The sequence below is a fragment of the Vipera ursinii genome, assembly GCF_947247035.1.
Source record: "Vipera ursinii genome assembly, chromosome: 1".
Lineage (NCBI taxonomy): Eukaryota > Metazoa > Chordata > Lepidosauria > Squamata > Viperidae > Vipera > Vipera ursinii.
In genome coordinates, this window is record NC_139512.1 from 68,024,141 (window position 1) to 68,036,992 (window position 12,852).

General features: G+C 38.5%; 1 protein-coding gene across 1 annotated transcript in view; it reads right to left on the reverse strand.

Annotated features, from left to right (window-relative positions):
- Positions 1–497: 497 nt before the first annotated feature.
- LOC310636164 (cytosolic phospholipase A2 zeta-like) overlaps positions 498–12,852 on the reverse strand; it is a gene marked incomplete at its 5' end in the record, with an annotated part of 36,499 nt that continues 24,144 nt past the window's right edge. The window contains 5 exons of the mRNA XM_083355718.1: positions 498–912; positions 2,412–2,598; positions 4,362–4,528; positions 8,456–8,650; positions 9,796–9,903. Of these exons, the coding sequence (XP_083211844.1) occupies positions 695–912; positions 2,412–2,598; positions 4,362–4,528; positions 8,456–8,650; positions 9,796–9,903 (875 nt within the window). The 3' untranslated portion in view covers positions 498–694. The remainder of the gene's footprint in view (positions 913–2,411; positions 2,599–4,361; positions 4,529–8,455; positions 8,651–9,795; positions 9,904–12,852) is intronic.

Sequence of the window (12,852 nt, forward strand, 5' to 3'; positions counted from 1 at the left end):
TCTGCTGCAGTCAGGAGAGTTCATGCAGATGGAAAACCTCCTTTTGCAAGCAATTGTTGCTCATGCAGCAAGAGCAATCCACAATGCTGATTAATTCAAATCGCCTACACAGCTATTGGAGCAAATAGAAGAGAATATCTGTAGCTCAGGATTGAAATGAGAGGTCCTTGTGCTCTCTGATCTTGGTTGTTTTCCTGCAGACATTTCATTACCAAACTAGGTAACATCATCAGTGCTAGAACAAATGGCAGGCACATACAGTTCCCAACTCCTTTACTTCGACAATATAGCTGGGTAGTACTGCACAATATAGGTGCCAAAATCAGAAACAACATGCCAAGGTGTGTGTCACCATGGCAAACATTTGAGAAATACTGCTATCTTTTGCTCTCTTTTTTTCAGGAAGGAATTCTCTTTGACACAAAACTGAGGAGTCAAAACAGGATACTTACAAGAAAAGTAGACACAAATTAATACACATTTTAATATTGCGACTATTAAAATTGCACCTGATCAGTCTTGCTCATACAGTTGACTTGCCTCTGCCATCAGGGCAAAAACTCCACATTTTAAACTTTCTTAGAAAAGTATAAGCTCCATATGTCTTCTCAACTACTTAAGCATTTTGGTGCTTAGTCATCCATCTTTTACCAACAAGTCTAATTATATGTGTTTGTATGTGTGTGTGTGTGTGTCATTTTCTCTTTTTCTTGAACTTCTTTCGCATCATGGCCATAGTGAGAGCTTTTAAAATCGTATCCTTGTTGTTGATAATATTGTAACAGTTTAATTGCAGCAATCTATCAAATTGTATTGGGTCATAGGTGAGGTTCGTGGAACTATAAGGACTATCTTCTGTATATATTTGAAAGTCACCAAAGGATTTTTCCTCTTCAGTCTCACGTTTTATTCCTTGAACAAGAGAAGAAGAAAAGTGAGCAGTTTGCCTAGATTTGCCACTGAATCATTACTTTTGTTAACTCAGAAGCAAGTTGAAAAATAGCAATTAAGAAAGTTGCAAGATTCTAAAAGTATTTTAGAAAAAGGAATGCATAACACACATTTTCATACAGGGATGAACAGAGAGTCAAAAAAGATGGTTGACTGTACAATCAGAGCCGTATGCCTTTCTTTTAATTGCACCTTACATGTGGCATATATAACAAGGGACAAATCTTCAGTGTTACATTTGCCATTCCTGACTTTTTTTACCTCTCTCATGGAGGCCTTATACACTAACTTGTATAAACATATATATACTGCAGATACAGTACACCAATACCCCTTAAAATAACATAGAATTGGATTTGCACATTCTGTGAAAATAGATAAAGAAAACCGGTGAGTATTCCTTATACTTTTCAAAACATGAAAACAACACAAAGTAATCTTGCATTTTTAGTTCCATCTTATTTTTATGTATAAAAATATTTTATGTATAAAGATATTAGAATTAATGAAAAGTAATTTATAATGTAGTATGGCATTTTACTTAATACCTCTAATTAATCAATGTAATTTAATACATCAATAACTTGGACCTTCCGTGATTTTAGTAAACTGGAAATAATTGTGCCATTCATTGTAATTTTGTTCCTCCTATGGCCTATAAGACAATACAAGAGTATTAACACTTTTAAACTTGAGCTCAGAAGACCCATGAGAATACTGTGTGTCATTGAATAAATCAACCAGTTCTTATTCAAGGAACAAATCACCAGGCTCAATTTATTATGCTTCTGATACACTATGCAAAGACGTAGCTCTCTGGAAAAACCTCTAATGGTGAGAAAGATGGAAGGAAACAGAAAAAGGCAATGATCAACAACAAGATAGATGGGTTCACTTGCAGTAGTAATGAGTGTACCATAAAGTTCAAGTTAGACCATCAGGGTGAATCTCTATCTATGTGGATGCTAGGAATCAAAAAGGGCTTGATAGCTCATAATCAATTTACAAGACCAGAATCATACAGAATTGTGCAAGCAATGGTTTCCCAGTGATACTCTATGGAAGTAAAATTTGGACTTTGAAAAAACAAGATAATTGACACTTTTGAACATTGGTGTTAGAAAACACACTTGAGAATGTCATAGATAGCCAAGAAAACAGAGCACAAAACAAATCTAGAGTTTTCACTCAAGACCCACGTGACCAGGCTAAAACTATCATATTTAAACACATTATTCAGAGTCCCAACTTTTCTAGAAAAAAAAAAAAACAGAAGAGGACAGCCAGTAGTAAATTGGATGGACTCAATTATAGCAGTGATGAGTGAGTGCACCATTGGAAGACCTGAACAGGCAGGTTGGGGACAGATCGTCCTATCAATTTGTGAAGCCACCACAATTTGATAGCAGTTTGATGGCACATAATCAATCAATCAATCAGTCAATCAAGGCATTACTTACCTGGTGCTTTGTATTTTTTAAAAGTTTCGTTCACCAAGGGGAAATGAAGAATAATGGGGGCCCTGGGATCTGTAGCATTCAAAAACATGTAACACTCCTTTGGTTGCTTTTTATCACTATCAGTCACAGCAATGTGTGGGAAAGGAATGCCTCTTTCTTCACAATATCTCTGTGCTTGATGCAAGACCTGATATGAGATAAGGAAAAGTTCCAAATATATACTAAATTAAAAATCAGCTATGCTGACATTTTGAAAATGAACACAATTGAGTTTTATCTTAGCAGGACAGTTTCCAATACAATAAACTCCCAGTTGGCGGAAGAAATAATACATTATGTTGAACCAATACTGTATTAACCAAGTATTTGTAACTGCCACAATTCTTTGAGAAAGTGAACTCAGGTAATGAGCATCAGCAGAAAGAGTTGCCGAAGAGACCATTTCCAGGGTAAGACTGAGAATGAACTGAGAACTATTCACAGAATGAAGCAGATACTACTTTAGTGTTCACTCAATATGTCACTGTAGCATAAGTAGTACAGTCTTGGTGTAGTACAGTCCCAAGCAGTGAATATCAGTTAATCTGTAACTTTTCATATGAGAGAAAATTGAGCACCGTGGCTAATACCCTAAAAAAAAGAAAGAAGGATTCAAAAATAACAGAAACAAATGCGGAGTTCTTTATTTAGGAAACAAACCAGTTGCAGGGAACAGAAGTGGTCCTTAGTCAATAACTACTCATTTCAGCTACCATGCAACAGTGCTGAACAAGTGGTTCTTAACAACCAGCCATCACAGAGTCCACAGAGTCAAGTGATTCCCATCTGTAACCTTCTTTGCCGCAGTGGTCTGCAACCTTGACAACTTTAAGACATGTGGACTTCAGCTCCCAGGATTGTCAAGACTGCAGATCCCTAGCCTACAGTGCTGGAATTATAATCTGTAAGCAGTGCAATCACATGACATTGCACTTTACATTGTTACTTAACAATGGCAATTGTGATCCCAATTGTCATCATTAACAGAGGACTACCTGCGTGATGAAGGATGTTAGGCGTGGCAGTATGAAAAATAATGTGACATAGCAGATAGCACTGCAGGAGATGGGCGGTTCAAAAATGTGAAAAAATAAATATAAAGAAATAAATAAACCAAATATCACTCAGCAGTGTGATACAGTAGCAAAAAAGGCAAATGCAATTTTGAACTGTATCAAAGCAAATACAGTTCCTAAATAACAAGTAATAATATTCCACTATGTTTCAGACTCCTGATTAATTCATCCAGCGTGCAAAACTTCAATAATAATACAGAAAATCTGGAGAACTTAGGATAATCAAGGGTCTAAAAGCTTTGAAGGTTGTAGGAACTGAGAATGTTTAGCCTTGAGAAGACTGAAAGGAAATCTAATTTTAAAAGGATATTACACAGATTATCATACAGGAAGGCAGATTCTGACTGATTTTTAAAACAAAAGCAAGAAACCCTAACAGAAAGTGCATATCTGACAGTGGAATTAACTACCATGAAAGGTGTGGGTTCTCTCACCTATTCTTGCAATCAATAGAGTATTAGACTTGATGCTTAATTAACCCTTCCCAACTCTATAATTCTATTAAAGTTACCCCAAACTGGAACTATTGTAAGACCTAACTAGCCAAGCTAAAGCAACTTTAATAAAACTTTAAAAGAAGAAAGCCATAGCTCAGTGGATATCTGTTTTGTATATATAAAGTCTCAGGCACAATCCTTGGCATCACAAATTAATTAATAAATAATTACTATATTTGTCATTGCACTTGGGTTACTCGAGCATTGACCCAGAAATTATCAATGGTCCCGTAATAAAGCCTTGTCATAAACTAGAATTAAAGAGCAATATTCACATATGGTATAGCAGATTCAGAGGATTCTAAGCCATTACTTTTAAGTTTATTTATAATGCTCACTTCAAAAGGAGCTTGCCAAGAGTAATTGAATGAGAAGATCACATCCACATCTCTCTCTGGCTGAAGCACCAATGGAAAGGGGGAATTGATAGCAAATCCTCCATCCACTAGATGCAGACTGCTTTCTTCAGGCGTCAGTTGATTGGGTACAGCATCCAGATGTGTCCCTGAAATATCCCAAAATCATTATTATTGAAACAGATTTGTCAAAGGATAACTGAAAAAGAAAATCAATGTGCTGTGTGTTCATATGAAAAATGAAAACTGATTGGAAACAGTTTTGCCCGGAAGTCAGGCTGCTCCTTGTTAGATTGGGTTTATTAGGATTCTCAACCAGTACTCAGGTGTTAATCACAGCTTTGCTGAGTTGCACTTTAGCTTAATCCTAAGGTATGGAACAGCTAATTAGTTCAACCCTAAGACATAAAGGTAAAGGTTTCATCTGCCCAGTTGTTTCCAACTCTAGTGGGCAGTACATCTCTCTGTTTCTTAACCAAGGGAACCAGTGCTTTCCAAAGACACTTCTGTGGTCATGTGGCTAGCATGACAATTCTATATGCCAAGGTGCACAGAATGCTGTTGCCTTCCCACCAAAATCTTATTTATTTATCTACTCACATTTGCATGCTTTTGAACTGGTGGGTTGGCAAGAGGCATGGTTCAGTTAATTAGCTCAACCCTTAGGCATGGTTCAAACAGATTAGAAGGTGCACAGAATGCTGTTGCCTTCCCACCAAAATCTTATTTATTTATCTACTCACATTTGCATGCTTTTGAACTGGTGGCTTGGCAAGAGGCATGGTTCAGTTAATTAGCTCAACCCTTAGGCATGGTTCAAACAGATTAGAATCTTTAATCTAGAATCAATCAATTTATTATTACAGCCAAAGGCCAACACATAAATTAAACATTCAAATAAAACTAAACAGAACCAAACACAAGAAGACATAGCAATATATTACAATTAATGATGTAATCAATGGGTGACCAAGGTCTACTTAGTTTTACTTAGCTACCTTCAGAGACTAAGTCATACTGACCTGACAATAGAAATACATTGAGTATAGTCTAATGCTGGATAAAAACATGTAATAAAATTAATTATAAAAGATTGTTGTTGTTAGCTGTGAAGTCGTGTCCGACCCATCGCGATCCCATGGACAATGTTCCTCAAGGCCTTCCTGTCCTCTACCATCTTCTGGAGTCCATTTAAGCTCATGCCTACTGCTTCAGTGACTCCATCCAGCCACCTCATTCTCTGTCGTCCCCTTCTTCTATTGCCCTCAATCTTTCCCAGCATTAGGCTCTTCTCCAGTGAGTCCTTCCTTCTCATTAGGTGGCCAAAGTATTTGAGTTTTAGCTTCAGGATCTGGCCTTCTAAAGAGCAGTCAGGGTTGATCTCCTCTAGGACTGACCGATTTGATCTCCTTGCAGTCCAAAGGACTTGCAGGAGTCTTCTCCAGCACCACAGTTCAAAGGCTTCAATTCTTTGGTGCTCAGCCTTTCTTATGGTCCAACTTTCTCTGCCATACATTGCAACTGAGAAGACCATAGCCTTGACTATACGCACTTTTCTTGACAGGGTGATGTCTCTGCTTTTTAGTGTGCTGTCTAGATTTGCCATTGCTTTCCAGGAGCAAGCGTCTTTTAATTTCTTGGCTGCAGTCTCTGTCTGCGGTAATCTTGGAGCCCAGGAAAATAAAATCTGTCACTACCTCCATTTCTTCCCCATCAATTTGCCAGGAATTGAGAGGGCCAGATGCCATGATCTTGGTTTTCTTAATGTTGAGTTTCAACCCAACTTTTGCACTCTCCTCCTTCACCCGCAACAAGAGGCTCTTTAGTTCTTCACTTTCTGCCATTAGAGTGGTATCATCTGCTTATCTTAGGTTGTTGATATTTCTCCCAGCAATCTTAATTCCAACTTTTGATTCATCTAGCCCTGGCTTTTTCATGATGTGCTCTGCATATAAGTTAAATAGGCAGGGCGACAGTATACAGCCTTGCCAGACTCCTTTCCCAATTTTGAACCAATCAGTGGTTCCGTGTCAAGTTCTCACTGTTGCTTCTTGACCCGCATATAGGTTTCTCAAGAGAGAAATAAGATGGTCTGGTACTCCCATCTCTTTAAGAACTTGCCATAATTTGTTGTGATCCACACAATCAAAGGCTTTATCATAGTCAATGAAGCAGAAGTAGATGTTTTTCTGGAACTCCCTAGCTTTCTCCATGATCCAGCGTATGTTGGCAATTTGATCTCTAGTTCCTCTGCCTCTTCGAAATCCTGCTTGTACTTCTGGTAGTTCTCGATCCACATGCTGCTGGAGTCTAGCTTGTAGAATTTTAAGCATAACTTTACTAGCATGTGAAATGAGTGCAATGGTGCGATAGTTTGAACATTCTTTGGCACTGCCTTTCTTTGGAATTGGAATGTAAACTGATCTTTTCCCATCCTGTGGCCACTGTTGAGCTTTCCAAATTTGTTGGCAAATTGAGTGTAGCACTTTTACTGCATCATCTTTTAAGATTTTGAATAGCTCAGCTGGAATATTGTCACCTCCACTAGCTTTGTTGTTGCTCAGCTTTTCTAAGGCCCATTTTACTTCACATTCTAGGATGTCTGGCTCGAGGTCAGTGACCACCTCATTGTGGTTATCAGGGACAATAAGATCATTCTTGTATAGTTCTTCTGTGTAATTTTGCCACCTCTTCTTAATCCTGCCTCTGTTAGGTCCCTGCCATTTTGGTCCTTTATCATGCCCATTTTTGCATGAAATGTTCCCTTCATCTCTCCAATTTTCTTGAAGAGATCTCTAGTCCTCCCTATTCTATTGTTTTCTTCTATTTCTTTGCACTGTTCATTTAAGAAGGCATTCTTACCTCTTCTAGCTTTTCTCTGGAATTCTGCATTCAATTGGGCGTATCTTTCTTTTTCTCCCTTGCCTTTCGCTTCCCTCCTTTCGTCAGCTATTTGCAAAGCTTCCTCAGACAGCCATTTTGCTTTCTTGCATTTCTTTTTCTTTGGGACAGTTTTAGTTGCTACCTCTTGTACAATGTTGCGAACCTCTGTCCGTAGATCTTCAGGCACTCTGTCTATCATATCTAATTCCTTAAATCTATTTGTCACCTCTACTGTATATTCAACAGGGATATGATTTAATTCATACCTAAGTGGCCTAGTGCTTTTCCCTATTTTCTTGAGTTAAAAGATTATTAAAAAGATCTAAAATGTTTATTTCTGTTTCTGGCGAATCCCCAATGCTGATGAGCAGAATCTAGCCACCTGAGCCGTGATTAATCTAGAATGATGTCATATTTCCCACAGCCAGTGAGAAGATATAAATGGATTTCAAACATCAAGGATTTAAACTTAATTCTTCTGCCCAGTCTTCTGATTAAACTGCTCCCTGATGCAATGTTTGGTGGCTTACATAATGGGCATCTCTGGCCTGGGAATCACTGGTTCACATGTTAACCCTCACACCAACCCCTTGTCCATTTCCTATCTTCCTCTCTTCTCTGGAACACTCAGGTGCTTCTTCCATTCCCTTCTTCTGGTTCTCTTTTCCATCCTTTCTCCATGTCTGAACTCTTCCCACCTCCAAACTCACAGCTTCCATCTGCTTTTCTTCCTTGTCTGGATTTCCACCTGTTTCATAATTCCCCACTCCTTTTCTTTCTTGATTAGGAGCTACTAAAAGCCAGGGAAGTATTTCTCCTTCTAGGATTTCATCAGTAACTCACAGGTAGATTGTACTGACTGTGATGATTGTGGACATCCTCCCCCTTACATCAAAAGAACCAGTTCAATAATAAAATGCCATGATTTGTCTATATATAGGTTTCTCAGTTGGAAAATAGAATTAATCAGAATTCTTGTATCGCTACTACTTCAATTCACTCTATCCAAAGTACAATAAAGTTAAAGCCTCTTTAGATTCTAATCTTAGAATTTTTCCTACAATGGTTGCAGAATACAAACTACCTTACTTGTCCTTATAAAGCAGCATAAACCTGGGTAGCATCTATTTCATATTTGAAATTCTGTGACCCAAAAGTCACGTTACAGCAAAAATTCATATGCACAGCATTACCTTTCCATGCTACAAATTCTTGATCATTCACATAGTTTCGATGAAGACGCAGTCCATGAAGAAAGTTAAAATTTTCCCCTGTGGTGATTCGTGATTTAACTAAATTGCTAAATAAATGTGTAAAGACTCCTCCTGGCATGATACCTTGAGATTGTTTCAGTGAAGGGTCAAGAGACTGAGAACCCAACAGTTCATCTGCAAAATGAAGACAAAAGGTTGCATAGTTGAAGTCACCTCTGTTACATTATTCCATTACACACAGCCAATTTCATCACTTGTGAGTAGAATAAACTACATTAGCTTGAAACTGTGCTAGCCGTGCAGATATACCAACTTAACCTCATGGAACCAAAGTTAATGAAAAAGAGATACTAAGAAGCTATATTTGAAATTTATATGTTTTCAAGAAAACATGGTTCTTTTTTCAAGAATCTCAGAAAAAACTTCAGTTAAAATTTTTCAGTAAGTATACACAAGGCTGGAAACCTACACAAATTTAAATGACAGATTTTTTTAAATTTTGAATGAACATTAAAAAATGTAACAGTAGGAAAAAAATATTCCAAGCAATCTCCTTTCTGCATTCATGCACTTTTTATGGAAATCATGTTTTAGTTGTAAAGAAATAGTTTCTACTACCATTTTTCTTACCAAAGACAATCTGGAAAGATGGAATAGCTATACAATGCATTTTGCAGGAAGTACTAGAAGGTAACCATCAAGGTTCTCATTAATTACCACACTTCACATCCAAATTATATGTGAAATGTTTAATATATGTATGTCATTGTATCAGTCTCATATTGATCATACTCTAGTTCAAAAATAAGATCATGTATGTTTATAGCAGGCAGACAAACTATAATTATTTTTGGTTTCAAAATCACAGAATCACATTGACCTGTTAGAAAATGTGCACCCCTTAGATTAAACAAGTTAAATGGCAGTAAATATTGGATTATTTCTGGAATGCAAAATATTGGCTTTATGCAAGCAGTTTCTATAAATGCTTTTTTAAATATTCCAGTATTGTAATGCATTTTGTAATGCATACTCTTAGTTCTGTTATTTAGAATTGTTCTAGAGATCCATTTTCCAGTATATATTGAATAAAGGACTTTTATCCTGAGCAACTTTTGACCGTGGTAGGAACAAACCCCAAATGTTTACAGGAACAGCTTCCATTGTATATTATATAAACACAGGAAAGGAGCTTGTAACAGTAAATAATAATTGCAACAGGCAGTATCTTTTTGGTCAGTAAAAAAAGAGAAATCCTAATTAGGAAAATGCTTCACAGACATTTTTTTTAAAAAAATGCTGAAAATAATATTCTTTACCTACAATTCTGATGGCATCTTTCACAGATTCTGTGAATTTCAGCTGAGAAATCTCTGCATCTTCCCACATGTCATCTATATTGCCTGCAAAGGCGCTGGCCCAAATTCCTGCAATAGAAGTGAAGTGAAGAGATTTTTCAGATCATTAGAAAGTACAACTACTTTCTGAGGATTCAGCTGAGCATCATTTATGGATCCCTATTATTACTAGTTTATGCATTTTCCCATCCCTGCACACTACTGTGAAGTCAAGAGGCAGCAAAGATTGATTCACAGTAATGACACCAAGATCCAACTACTATATAGGTAGTCCTCAACTTATAGCCATTCATTTAGTGACTGTTCAGAGTTACAATGGCACTGAAAAATTGACTTATGACCATTTTTCACACTTATTACCATTAGAGCATCCCCATGGTTACACGATCAAAGTTTGCATGCTTGGCAACTGATTCATATCTATGATGGTTGCAGTGTCCTGGGATCATGTGATCATGTTTTGCGACCTTCTGACAAAGTCAGTAGTCAAACTTTAAGGCACAGGATGAAGCAAATTAAGAAGATTTGCTTTGATTCATTAATACCTGGTGTGAGTTTTCTTATTGTGGAATATGTAGGGCTTACACCTCTTGACATTTGAGTACAGATCACAGGATCGAAAATGGTAATACGGGCAAAACAGTTATAGCCATGCCATACAACACTCTTCAAAATATAATCATTATCAGATAACTGAATCGAATCAGCTATCCAATTGCCAAGCATTCAAACTCACAATGAAAAGCAAAACAAGCATTATTTGAAATAAAGAAGTGGATCAGGTATATCTTGATTGCACAATTTCACTGCACTTAATAACTGTGTATTGGAATAACACATTGCATCAGAGGCTTACCTATAAAGTAATAAATTTGTGATAATTATAGACTAGCAATTGAGTGATGACTGGACATTTTTTTAACCCACCTGTTGGATAGGGTGATCATAGCATGCACTCTGGATTTCTAAATCAGCAGTGATGAAGACCAGTGCTGGTAAGTTTGATTTAAGAGAATAGTTGGGAGCTAAGGAATGCAGAATTTGTGTCCTTTTATATAGGTCTTTATCCAAAAATCACTTCATTTATTTCTTTTATTGATTAAATTAATTTATACAGCTGCCCAACTCACACATAGGTGATTCCAGGCAACTTACAAAATTTTAAAAATCCACCATCTAATAAGAACCCATTAAAAAGCCCTCCATGGCAGCAACCACGCCAGCAAATCAGCCACTTGATTGGATTCACCTCCATCTGTCCCCATTTATAAGATGTCTAGCCCATTTTTCCCCTTCATGGATTACTGCCTTGTCGTGGCGAAGGGGCTTGCGTAATTCAATGAAGCTATGAGCTATGCCGTGCAGGGCCACCCAAGACGGACAGGTCATAGCCGAGAGTTCTGACAAAATGTGATCCACTGGAGAAGGAAATGGCAACCTGTTTGGTTCGAATTGACGAGGACTCAGAGTGGTTAACACAGAACGAGTTTATTGAATACACAAAGTCAACTGTCAACTGTCAAATGTTGCAACCCTTTTATAGAGAAAGCGTTTGAACTGTAACCAATACAAGCAGTCTGTTTTCCCGCTCCTTGGTTGTGGCGTCCAATGATTGCACCTTATTTTCCCGCTTTAAACCTTGCAAAGCTGCACTGTGTTTGCAATCTCTTCCATGGCTTATTGCTAACTATTTACATACACAACACCCCTTACCCCCCAGTTGGTGTCATTTCTTTACAAAATCCATTAGGTATTTTGGTGGCCTATGTATTCTGGACGGGTATCTGTTACTTTGGCTATTAGGGACCCTTCTTCCTGGTTGACTGCTTGGCTGCTGGTTACTATGCTGGTTACTACTAGACCTGGGCTCTGGGTTACTGGCTTCAGATGTACTGCCTTGTGTATTAGGTTGTGTTTGGGATTCAGTGGTCACTGGCCTACTTCGCAGGGGTATTTCCCAATCAATTGGACTGAATTGTTGTTGTTGGGCATCAGGGAATGTGTCATCTTGCCCAACCCCTACACCGCTTTCTGGCCTAATGTTGTCTGTACTGTTTCCCCTTACTGAGCTTTGGTCCCCCTCAACAGGCACACACCCACTAGATCTTTTCCTCAGCTGGTCTATGTGTCTTTTACAGATCCTATTCCCTTCCCCCTCAATGATGTATGATAGGGGACCTAAGATTTCAGTTACCACCCCTGGAATCCATTTGTCCCCTTGGGCGTAGTTCCTGGCCCAAATCAAGTCCCCCACTTCAAATGTTCTGTTAGGAATGTCTAATTCAATGTTTGGTTCGAGTCTGTCAGGGTGTAGTCTGTCCAACTTGGTCAAAATTTTCCTGCCCCACCTCATTTCCGCTGGACTTTTCCCTGTAACCGAACAAGGGGTTGTGTGCTGAGCCAACAAGAACTCAGCTAGTCTCTGATGCCAGTCACCTCGAATGATTCTTTTAAGCGCGTCCTTCGTGGTCCTCACATTCCTTTCAGCCAATCCGTTGGTGGAGGGGTGGAAGGGTGCAGAAGTCTTATGCTTAATCGAGTTGGCCTTGAGGAAATCCTGAAATTCAATAGATGTGAATTGTGGCCCGTTATCAGACACTATTAAATCCGGCAACCCATGAGTGGCAAAGAGGCCCCTTAATGCCTGTATTGTTCTGCCTGCCGTTACTGAACTGACCGGTACTACTTCTAGCCATCTAGAGTAGCTGTCGACCACTACAAGGAACGTTAACCCCTGGAAAGGTCCAGCGAAGTCAATATGAATCCTGGACCAAGGATTCCTAGCTAGCTCCCATTTATGTGTGCGGATGTGTTGTTGTTCAGGCGTGGAACGTTGGCACAGATGGCAATTGGCAACGCATTCCTCAATGTTGTGGTCCAATCCTGGCCACCACAAGTGACTCCTAGCCAGGGCCTTCATCCTTACTATTCCGGGGTGTCCCTCATGCAATTCAAATAGAATAGCTGATTTGTGGATTTCTGGAATTACTACACGAGTTCCCCAGAGTAAGCAACCCA